General features: G+C 34.5%; 1 protein-coding gene across 3 annotated transcripts in view; it reads right to left on the reverse strand.

The window, feature by feature from the left end:
* LOC150076517 (phosphoserine phosphatase-like) overlaps positions 1-12,831 on the reverse strand; it is a 68,896-nt gene that overhangs the window by 21,653 nt on the left and 34,412 nt on the right. For all 3 annotated transcript variants that reach the window (XM_090387094.1, XM_090387092.1, XM_090387093.1), the window contains exons 2-3: positions 11,739-11,935; positions 197-331 (exon numbers count right to left, since the gene is read on the reverse strand). In XM_090387094.1, the coding sequence (XP_090243220.1) occupies positions 197-331; positions 11,739-11,881 (278 nt within the window). In that variant the 5' untranslated portion in view covers positions 11,882-11,935. The remainder of the gene's footprint in view (positions 1-196; positions 332-11,738; positions 11,936-12,831) is intronic.

A 12,831-nucleotide genomic window follows, 5' to 3' on the forward strand; every position in this document is an offset into this window, starting at 1 on the left:
TTTCTCTAAAGCAGTAGATTTTTTAAACGTTTTGCCTCAAGTTACAAAAAAACAAAGTAAGAAAACCAAATTTTTTTAATGTGGAAATAAATTAAAAATGAAGAAAGAAAGATGACAGTAGAAATAATATATTCTGAAAAGATTGAGGTAGAATAACTATATGAACGTAAATATCTGAAACTCTATATAACACTACCTGATGCCAGGAGTAAGGCGAGGTTTGTGAACATGGAGATAATCCTGCATCATACCTACAGATGGTTGAATAAGTTCAAGACGCTGAGCTAAAGCTTCCCTGAATGTAGCTTTTCCTCTCATAGCTTGCTGTGTTCTAGCAAAGAAAGGGAAAAAATAATAACTAATACTATTTACAAACATATTGTTATCTTTTTTTCAAGGTTAATTTAAAAAAAAAAAAAAAACATATATACAATGTTTCAATACTGGTTTTCCAAAACACTGAATGTTAAGAATATTCATCTGATTCTGGGCAACTGCAAAAGAACATTATTTGAATTTGATATTAGCCTATTTCTCTGAGTAGCACCAACCACTGATGAACTAGTTTTCCAAGTGCGAGCATTTCAACCAAGGCATAGCACACAAACATGCTGCTCAAGCAACATTCAGTCATGCATAAAAAAAAAACTGCAGCCATTATCAACCCACTGCAGGATGAAAGCCTCCTCAACAATTCATGCTGAGGGAAATGGACCATAATCTGCCACGCTGGTCCAGTGCGGGTTGGCAGATCGACCATATTTAGCAGTCAGAGGTTTGAACCCTGGTCTACTCAAAGAGTAATACAGAAAGACAAATGATACTGAAACTGATGAATAGCGATGGTGTACTTATAAATAGCAGAGAAGGCATAATTCAAATAGCAGAAGACTACTATAGAGAATTATACAAGGAGTGAGGGAATGATGCCAGCAGTGGGGAAGTTTTTTTTTTTTTTTTTGGTTTTTAGGAGCATTAGCAACTAAGTCCATATATTGCTCCGGGATATGCGGTGGTCATTCCCTGAACTTTTCCGCATCCTCCGTATTTGGTGGTGATGGGCTCTAACACCGGTCTAATCAAGAAGCGTGTGCTACGCACTGCTGCTCCTTCCCACCTGGCTATGGAGATGCCTAGTGGGGAAGATGGATCACAAATTAGTAACACATACGAGATACTCATCCTTCCCGATGAGGTAGAACATGCATTGAAGAAAATTAAGAATCAGAAAGCCCCGGGGGAAGATGAAGTTACTGTAGAGTTGTTAAAACTGGGAGGAAGAGACATGGCACAAAATTGCCAAGACTCTTCACAAAATGCATTAGAAAAGGTGTGATGCCTAAGCAGTAGAATAATGCAATCATAGTTTTGCTGCATAAGAAAGGAGATAAATCAGATATTAGAAATTATAGACCAATTAGCTTGTTATCCCACATCTACAAGTTGTTCACAAGGGTCATTACTAACAGATTAGAAAGAATACTTGATGAGAATCAACCGAAAGAGCACGCTGGCTTCAGGATAGGATGCTCAATTATGGATCACCTTCACGTAATATCACAGCTAATGGAGAAAGCAAATGAATATAAAACACCATGATGCCTGGCATTTGTGGATTATGAAAAGACATTTGACTCCATACAGCATAAGGCAATGTTTCAGGCACTGGAAAGACAAGGCATAGATACCCCATATATTAGGATTTTGAAGAAAATATGAGAACGCTACCTCCTTTATTAGACTAGACAAAGACAGTAGCAAATTTAAAATTGAGAAAGGAGTTCGACAAGGAGTCACAATATCTCTGAAGTTGTTTACTGCTGCCCTTGAGGAAGCTTTTAGAACATTAGACTGGTTGCAGAAAGAAGTCAATGTGCATGGAGAGTACCTAAACCATTTACGATTTGCAGATGACATTGTGGTCATAAGCCATGATCCCAAAGAATTAGAGGAAAATCTTAATCAGTTATGCACAGTTAGTAAGGATTTTGGACTAAAGATGAATATGGCTAAAACAAAAGTAACGATGAACAAGTATGCCATAGAAAGGGATATAATGATTGAAGGAGCAGTAATTGAAAAGGTGGAGTCATATACTTATGTGGGACAAGTCATCAGCTGTAATAATAATAAATGTCTGGAAGTCGAGAGAAGAGTAAATTTTGGATGGATAGCATTGAGGAAATATAGTCACATACTGAGGAGCAATATCCCAATTTGTCTGAAACATAAAATAACAAACCAATGTATATTACCCACCATGACTTATGGAAGTGAAATTTGAGCACTCACCAAAAGAATGGAAGAGAAGCTGAGCACTACACAAAGAAGAATGGAACGAATTATACTGGGAATCAGATTGTTAGATAAGAAGAGAAACACATGGATTAGGCAGCAAACTCAAGTAAAGGACATTCTTATCAAAACTAAAGAACTAAAATGGTCTTGGGCAGTACACATAGCTCGAAGACATGATGACAGATGGGCTAAGAGAATAACAGAATGGTACCCAAGAGGAGCTAGAAGAAAACCTGTAAAACAAAGATGGATGGCCATTGCACAAAACAGAAGGAACTGGAAAGTTGCCGGAGAAGCCTTCATCCTGCAGTGGATTGAAAACGGTTGATGATGATAAAAATATTACCACCAATAAAATAAATGGTTAAAAAAAACAGTATAGGCCATTTGGCATTTGCATCTGATGGGCACTAAACAGTGATTCGAAGTTTAAACTTTGTGCACAAAGCATGCTATGCTCCAACCATCCTGAACAGGTGCAGTAAAGCAAATCTTGGAACTTCATTATAAATAAAATTAATAAAAAAATAAATAAATAAAAAAAAAAAAAACTTAAAATTTAAGGTTTTTTATTTATTTATATTATTAATTCTATTTCTACAAAAGTAGAACAAGGGAAATGTAAAAAAAAAAGAACATTAAACTTAATAGAATGATGGATTGTAATGTTGCAGATAAGATGCTGGGTGACATTGCATTAACGCAGCTTGCAAAATCAACTGTATATTGGGAAGAGCATACATATACGTGCATCTATATTTTAGAAGAAATATTATTTGATTATTATTATTAAGAACAATAACTTTTTACTAGTTTTGTATGTACAAAGGTTTGGCAACTGGTGATATAAATGATGCCATGGAATGTTTATAGAACTTGCGAATGACATAGTTGTATCAGAAAGTTTTTAGACAGCTGGTTATATGTTTAATCCTATCTTGAATGGACAAAAAAAAAAATGTTTAATTCACCAATCGATTAAATAAAGAACAATAAAAATAACTTTTTAATCTGTAAAATATGTATATGGTTATAGTATATTAACCTAAACTCAGATTACTTCCAATGAACCAAGGAAAATACAAACACACATATCTTAATGTGTTATATGCAGTGGCTGTTCGTTGTTGTTGTTATGGGAGTTTAAAGGCGCATAAGCTACTATGGCTATAATGTGCATAGTGGCTGTTCGTGAATGCTGCGTTTTAAAGTTACATTCAATTGCCTTGGTTATAAGATATGTAGACATACACTGCAATAATACTAAGCAAGTTAAAAATACTACAAAACATTAACTAGACATTTACCATTAACAGACTTGAACTTTTATTTAAAAACAAAATTCATTCTTCAGTTTTTATTTGTTGAAAATAGATTAATAACTTTTTCATTCAAATTTGGTGTACTGTTGACCAAGCTTTTCTCTATTGAAAGCATTGCTTGAGCATTTAGCCTTTCCTGATCCATAGTGCTCCTTAAAAATGTCTTTATTCTTTTTAATGTCGAATGGCAGCGTTCGGGCTCTGAAGTAGTCATCGGAATGGTCAAAAGAACTCATCAGTTTTGTAAGTTCACCAAGAACTTCAGCTAGATTATTTTCTGAGATAAATTTCAGCAAGTCAGTTAATTTGCAATAATTGTGTAGATCATGTCTGCTATAGAAAACTTGTAATTCCATAAGGAGTTTTCCCCTTTCAATCATGGGATATGCCTCAGTAGTCTACTGTACCTCTTCCATGGGCATTTTCGCACAAAAAATAACAAAGTTCTCCTTGTTAAACAATTTAGCAGCAATTAACTGCTTTGTAAAAGAATATCTCTCACCTATGTCAACACTTATATAGTCGCATACTTCCTTTGCTTCAATCATGAGTGTTTTTGAAGGACTTTCACAGTATAATGAATTCCTGATTTTTAGAATGGCATTCTTAAAGTTTCCTATATATATATATTAATGTATTTTAACTGCCTCAATTTCTTGAGATTGCATTTGATTAAAAATAACTTCCAAGTGAGGCAGGCAGGCATTATCTGATGGAAAAGTTCTAACAGAACTCTAAATTTTTCATTACTCAAGATGTGCAAAATTCCAGTTGCTTCTGAAATCATCTTATCTGCATTTGATGTCGCTTGTAGTTCCTCCATGAACTTTTTTAAGGATTTCAAAATTTTCATAAACACTGTTCACAGTGCATATATTGAAGTTCCATCTTGTAGGGGAAGGTTGGGCAACACGGCTGTCCATATGCTTTCTGAGAACAGAGAAATGCTGTGGTGATCTCGAGAAAAAAAAATGTTGGTATCGACATGAGGTTCGAAAAGAATATTCTTGAAACTCTGGTACTACTTGCTACATTTCTCATCATTAGATTCAGTTGGTGTGCATAGCAGTGAATAAAATGTGCATTTTTGTACACTTCTTTTATTTTAGCCTGAACTCCCCTTTTTTGCCTTTCATCACACTTGCACCATCAAATGTCTGAGCAACCAGTTTTTGAGTATTTCCTTCGAGGATTATGTCTAACTGATCTAGAATGCACTTCGATATTCCGTCTGCCTTTTGGTTTTCCGGAGTGAAAAAACCCCAAAAACACTCAAAAATGTCTCCATTCAGTTCATATCTCAGAACAATTACCATTTGTATATGTTCTGAAACATCTGTTGTGTCATCAGCCATGACAGCTACGAATGAAGCTTCTTTAATTTCTCTTATTATTTCATCCCGGCATATTTGCAGCAAACAGTCAAGAATATCATTCTGAATAGTTTTTGAAATGCCCTTAAATGCTGCATTACTTTCTAAATGGTTCTTTAAATTGGAATCTAATGTACAGGCAAAAATTTATTAATCCTCTGAATACTCCTGGATTTTTAGAATCATCTTTTTCGTCATGTCCACGTAAAGGAATTTCAAGCTGTCCACGTAGCGGAATTTCTAACTGTCCACAAAATTTAAAGCAGTCTATTATTTTAGATAATACCTCATGATTCTTGGTAACTTTTCTGTTATGTTTGCAGATCAAAAGTCTGTAGGCCTCACGAAGCTGTTCTTTAACAGCTATGCTTCCTAAAAGCGATAGTGAAATCACATTACCAATATGTTTCTTCGAACTCTCATGTATTAGAGTTTTTTTCTTTCATTCTGCTTATGTTTGTAAAGCCACATTTTGTCCGTTAAGTCACCTTTGAACAGTAAACACGGAAAACAAAACAATGCATTTTTAACTTCACAACCACAAAGCCAACGTTCCTTTGGTTCCATTCAGTTTTAAAACTGCAAATATATTTCTTATTATTACTTATTCCCCACTGAGAAATTTGAATCTTTGGTGTGCGGCGGCTTTCTTTTTTAATCGCATTTTTTTCTTGGAGAGATAATTGTGAAAAACTAAGTTGTTGAAGTTTATTCACTGTCACGCGATTTACTTCACGGGGAAGCATGGAGGCCATGATCAAATCAAATTTCACAAAATCGTGTGTTGTAGAAATAATGTTTTACTTACACATCACCTCATTATATAACTTCAACTTACCAAGTTCAAGCTCAATTCGCAATTAAGCTGTAATCACATAGTTACACTGTTGAATGGCGAGTATTGACTTAACACTGATATTATTTAGTTACTTGATGGGAATTCGGGAGAATAACAAAAAGACACCGACACATCCATCATGGTCAATGATGAAATCCGCACTGCACACTTTACAGTGACTGATTCGTTTCACCTATAAAAAAATGTACGTTGGTAAGTTGCCAATATGCTGGTTGCCAATGGCAACCAACTTCCAGATATTCACTGGAATGCAAAATGTGTCACTGCCTGGCACACAGTGAGGCCCACGGTTAATTCAACTTCAAAGTAGGAAACGATTTCGTGTTTTTATTCATTTGTTATTGAAATGATTACTGGAAATAGAGGATGTGCATACTATATGCGGGTCTTGTTAATAAAAATATTCATTGCGTTGCATCGTTTCATATAATTTCAAAATTTCATATAACTCGGTTCACTATATATCTAGATTTAAATAGCTGGGGCTGCTGCAGTGCCTATGGATGAGCTGCCCCTGGTTATATGTAATATTTCACATATTAAAAAAATTCATTAACATATGAAGTACATTACCTTTTTTTGATGAAATTAATTTTTAAAATTTTTTCATTTTTATGTAATTAATAGAAATGAAAAGTAAATATAATTATCTTCTTGTCAATTAATTACTAAGATTACAACTTTATACAAATAAAACTATAGGTTTACATTCACTAAATTATTAGCCACTTAGTTTAATAACAACTGTATGAGATGTGGCTATTAAATAATAAGACTGATGAAACAAAATACATATAATGAAATATTCTTATAGATAATTCTTAACTATAAATAAGGTAAGCTTTAGATTATAGCTTATCCCCTTCAAAATAAATGCATTGGGCTTGCACGCACACATGCACACTTCCATACATTTCTTCAAACCACAGAAACATTTCTGGAAGTCTCCATCTGCAAGCCCTTTTAAAACTTGAATCCTTTTTTTCCTAAATGTCTTCAATGGACTGTAGATGGATTCCCTAAGTACACTTTTCAATTTAGAACAGAGAAATACAGTCACAAGGGCCTAAGTCTTGTAAGTAGGGTGCAAGAAATTGGTGAACACAGAGAGAGAGAGAGAGAAAGAGCTAGTTGAAGTATTCTGCGGTAGACCGTTGTGCGTATGTGGGGAGTGTCTTCACACAACTCTTATGCATTTGGTCGCAATGTTCCACAACGGTCTACCGCAGAATACTTCAGCTAGTTCGCGACCCCCCCCTCATCCAACATTCAAAGGACCGACATATCAACAGGTTACAACTATTTCCTCGTATATGCTTTCGCAGGACCAGATTTCGCTTTTATCCAAAGGATTAAATTATAATTTACCACCTCGAAAACTACATAAAAAATAGTGCATAACTGATATTGAATTTGGACTTCGTAATGTTCCACAAAAAGATTTATTTATTCAGGTGGTGAATAGCATAAAAGAAACCAGACTTCCTAAATTGAATACTCATGACAGTTCAGCTTTATGTGAGCTTTGGGAAAATAAAGACATTATTATTCAGAGAGCTAATAAAGGAGATACAGTGGTAATACTCAATAAATCTGATTATATTAATAAGTTAGTCAGTTGTATCAGATACCTCCACTTATCTTGAAGTAGACCTGGCAGAACATAAAATATTCCTGCACTTTTCGGTCAGGTAAAACAACATAAGACCGGATTTCCTATTCGGCCTATTGTTTCCTACAGAAACTCAGCATCTTCGTCCTTGGCCACACAATGTCTATAGCATTATAAAACCCTTTAGATGGGCGATACAATTTGGGATTAAGAACTACGATACAGTATTTAACAACCTTAAGGACTGTAGGCTTGGCGGTAATGCTAATTTATTCTCATTAGATGTTACCTCGTTATATACGAATATAAACGTTGAATACACATTAGATATTCTTTGGGATATGTTAAATAAAAACTTGATACCGATTAATTATATGAAGCTTCCTATTAAAGAAATTTTTCACTTAAACTCTTAGTTGAAGCCAACTATAATCACCTTTCGAGACAAAGCATACAAACAAATTTTTGGTTCGCCAATGGGATTAAGCCTGAGCGGCCTAATATTGGAGATCTGTCTCTCAATGATTGAACGCGTACATTTGATGCCTTTTCTACCCCATATCACATACTATGGAAGGTATTTAGACTATGTTCTCATCATTACCAATAGTAGCACTATCCAAGACATTTTACATTTGTTTAATAATATTCATTCTATACTCAAATTTACACTGGAGAGGGAGAATACGGATACTCTCATTAAACTTTCTAAATTTCATGCTTACTTGGGACAAATAAAATCCAGTTTAACACCTACTGAAACCTACAAACACCGGTATGCTTCTGCATTATAACAGCTATCACCCATTCACCTAAAAAAGATTATCTTTAATCAATTTCTCAATGCTTATAAATATTCAACGACGGAATCTGCTTGATTCAGAAATACAAATATTAACCAGCAGATTCTTAAACAAGGGTTACCCACTTGCTAAAATAGACAGAATTACGGTACAAGCTAAGAATAGAATATAAAAAAATATATATATACCAACTAACAATAGTAATATCAAAAAATAACTATTTCTGTCCCATATATTGAACAGTGGCACAAACAACTTAACCAATTCTTTAAAGATACCAAATTTAAAATTGTAACCAGGCCAATACAGAAATTACACACTATACTGAACAATCGCTCAGTCCTTTCCTAATTTGCAACACAAATAAATGACTAAATTACTATACAACATTTCTTGCAGTGATTGCGACTCGTCTTATCAGGGTTTTATGTGGTTTCCTCTGAATTTGTGTGTTTATCAACACGCGGCCTCAGTTTGTGCTTCTCATTCGGCAGCGTCAGAATTAGCCTTTCATGCTGTTAATGAAAAACACTTTTTTATTTTAACGAGGCCAAAATACTTAGTGTCCAACGTAATTATATGAGACTTAATTGCAGGAGAATTCTGTTCGTGTTCCCCGGCCATATCTAATCTCTGACTTGTGGTCCTTTACATGCATGCGTGAAGACAAATAATCCCTATTTAAGTTCCATGTTCGCCCCTAATCAGTAATTTTTATTCCTGTGATCACAATACACAGTCAAAAAGCATTGTCAGCTTCAGGAAGGAAAATCTTTTTGCAATTTTTTCGTTATACTAATTTTTAGTTAATTTTTAATTGCGTTAAATTGTTTTTTAATTGTGTTCATTTGATTTTTAATTATTGTTAATTATTTCTTACTGTAATGTAAGATTTTCGATTTTTTTTTTTTAATTGTTTTCGTTTTAATTCTGGAGAGTATCATACGGAAGCGTTCTACGTATCATATTGAGGTAAACTTCTCTTATTCTTTTACAAATATTGATATCAACGTAGAATGCACTGAACATTATAGCTCTGGTTCATACTATCAAATTTTTGATTTTTACATTTTGGGTCTGGGGGATTGTTTTGTCTTCCATTGCATTGGCTGTCTTTTAGTCTTTCCGGCTTGCACTGAAATAGCCAACTTCCATTACAAGTAATTACAGTACTCAGAAAGTCTGATGTTCTTAAATTTTTTCAAAACAGCTTTACAAACTTAGTCTTCTCAGATCTCCATTCAAAATTTTTTCCACAATCTTGACACTGAATTGTAGTATGTAACTACAATTCTGTTGACACAGAATTGTAGTTACATACTACAATTCTGTGTCAAGGTGATTATCCCCTTGTATAAGGCAATGGTCAGGCCACACCTTGAGTACTGTATACAGGTCTGGAGGCCTCATTTTAAGAAGGATGTAGAGCTGTTGGAACGAGTACAGAGAAGGGCAACAAGATTAGTGAAGGGAACAAAGGGTTGCTCTTACAAAGAAAGGCTTAAGTTTTGCAAATTACAGTGTCTGGAGACTAGGCACCTGCGAGGTGATGTGATTGAGGTGTATAAAGCCTTGAATGGTTTGAGCATGCTCAATGCTGATGGGATTCTTCCACTTGCTCAGAATAATCACCTGAGAGGGCATAAATTCAAATTGAGGAAAGAGTTGTAGGATAGATGTGCGGAAGTTTGCCTTTAGCCAGTGGGTGGTTGATTGCTGGAACAAACTTCCATCTGTCATTGTAGAAGTTGATAGCTTAAATAGATTCAAGGCAGAACTTGACAAAAATTTGGAGCAAGTGGATGGGTGAAATAAGGGTGGTTTTTTTTTTTTTTTGGCTGATGCTATATAAGCTTGCTTTCTTGCATCATGTGCCTTTGCTAATGCTAATTTTCTCATGCCTAAATTTTCAGTTAAAATCTGGTCTTATTATTTTTTTTTTGTCCATATTGACTGATGCAGCCATTTTAATGGTTAAATGATCACCTCTATTCAATATCCTTATCTAGTCAACATTTGATAATAGACTGCATGGTCATTTGTCATGTTCCACATTCTCTCTTCCTTCTACAAATCTTTTATTCCATTCAAATACATGATCTCTTGATATAGTATATTCCCCATACACTTGACATAACTCATAACTTTCAGTTGGTGTTTTTTTTTCAGCTTTGTTAAAAATCTGAGGTTGATTCATTGTTCAGTTCTTTTGTCTGTTATTTTTCCAGCAAACTGCAAAAACACAATGTTATGAAAACCTGTCTCACTACAAGGCAATGAGTGTGTTGGAACATGACTTGGCAGACAATTAGGGAAAGGTTCAAGGTCAAATGCTGCACCTTTGTTTCACAGGTGGCATTTGGTGCATAGTGGCTACATGTGCAGTCTCATTATTTAATAACCACACCTTATATAATATTTATTCCTCTACTCCCATATTACTTTTTTTTTTTTTTTTTTTTTTAAAAAAGTCTCTGATCATGAATTCCTGCTTGATCAGGATAACTACCTCACCTTTTCTACCTTTGCTCAGGTAGTCATCAAGGTATTCGAGACTATAACAACTGCTCTACAATTGCTATAACCTAGGAATGATAACTCACACACCCACAACATCTCCTTGGTTGAATTCTCACATGCTTGCCAGAATCATTCTCCGCAGCTTCATTCCCCTGTTGACACTCCTTTTCTTATTGACATCGCTCTGTCTGGCAATGTGGAATCTCCCACTACCTATGTGGGGACTCTTGCAGGACTAGCCAGAGTTCAATTGCTGCCTGGCCTACCTCCACAAGGTGATGTGTGAATGTGGGCCCTGCAGCTAAATCGCCAGAACAACATAACCCAACACCATACTGTCACAAACCACACTTTTATGCACATTCTGGCCTTTACAGTGCTCTGTACGCTTCACAAAAAACAAACACGAGTTATGGGTGAAAACTGTCTCTCTGTTAAGATATATATATCTTAACAAGCAACATCACATTCATGAGTATTGCATAACGATACACATGAAGTGTGCACAGACTGTTTAAAGCTAATAATAGATCCATACAAATTTTATGGAAATAAGAAATAATAATTACTAAATTTCTATTTGTCTGATTTAATGAAATTTGGTTTGATTTGACAAACATTTAACAAGCCCAAATATAGAAATTTCATGAAAATTCATTTACTGGGAGTCCCACTGTTACACAGATAGATGGACATGGTGAAGACAACATGTACTTAGCATGTATATGAAACAAGCCTAAAAAATTGTTTTTTTTTTTTTTTTTAAATACACAGTATGGGCCATATGCTACCTTGCCTTAATATTATATTTACATAATCTTATTTATGATATTTAAATGGATTGTTCAAGCTGTTTTTGGTAATTTACTTCTCAGGCAATTGCAATTCAGTAAGCTGTTATTACAGCCTACCTCGTAACATTAATGAGAAAAAAAGAATTAAACCACTTACAAATCAGCCACTTCTTTTTCTTTGCCTGCAAATTTGGCCAATTCATCAATTGCTTCATCCATGCAGACTGTTGAGTCCACATCAAAGCAGACAGCATCAGCTGATCGCCAAAGAGCTTTTGCAAATATTTCTTGCCTGTTCATAATGGTTATCTGAATACTGAAGTAACAATAGTTGGGATGTATAGATGGTGTCACCTTTAAAGGAGAAAAAAAATTAAATTCAGTTAAAGGAAAAACACCTGTAGTCTAATTTTATTAGGTATACTATGCTATAGAATAGGACAGTATACCTAATGTCATTATGAAAACAGTTCAATACCAATAAGTTTAACTTATTCTTGCCATTATAAGAAGAAAAAAAAAAAAAAAAAAAAAGTTCACTGGCCAATGTTTAGGTAATTAATGTCACATTAACAATATTGACAAATTTGAAAATCATAGTTAAAGAGAATGACATATTGTATACACAGTAAAATTAATAGAATTCTTTTATAAATCAAAGATTTAAGTTTTTTTGTTTTTTTTTAAGATTAGAGCTTTGGACTTGCAAGAGCCTGAATACTTCTAAGCATTTGGAAAAGTGCTGCTTACTCACAGTGTTAGCCTAAGGATAACTTTTGGTAATTTGCTTCAAGATATAAGATTGATACAGTCTATAGGCAAACCAAGTTTTATTTTCTGGCACTGTATAAAATTAAAGAATTTTCAACCAAAATGTCCAGTTAAAAATTTCAGTTTAATTTTGTACAACAGAGACAATTTAGCATTACCAACCGATCTACTTGATCTTCTTTGGATTCTCTTTCTCTACTAGTTATTTTTTTTTAGGTGAGGCCTCCAGACTTAAATACAGTAAGACAACTCACATCACACCAATGTTTTATAAAGAGGAACAACATCCTTCTCCCTGCTGGCAAAGATACTCTTGATCACTCGCAGTACTTAGTCTTCCGAGCTGCCTGCTAACACTGCAAGGGAAACATATCTGCTTATATCAACCCTTAAATTCTGTAAAATCTGTCTCCTTACATTTAGTACGATTAAATTTCATTTGCTATCTTTCAGATTAAGTGGATGGGGTAATTCAGGGG

This window comes from Mastigoproctus giganteus, chromosome 13, assembly GCF_048544385.1.
Source record: "Mastigoproctus giganteus isolate SK-2022 chromosome 13, ASM4854438v1, whole genome shotgun sequence".
Taxonomy (NCBI): domain Eukaryota; kingdom Metazoa; phylum Arthropoda; class Arachnida; order Uropygi; family Thelyphonidae; genus Mastigoproctus; species Mastigoproctus giganteus.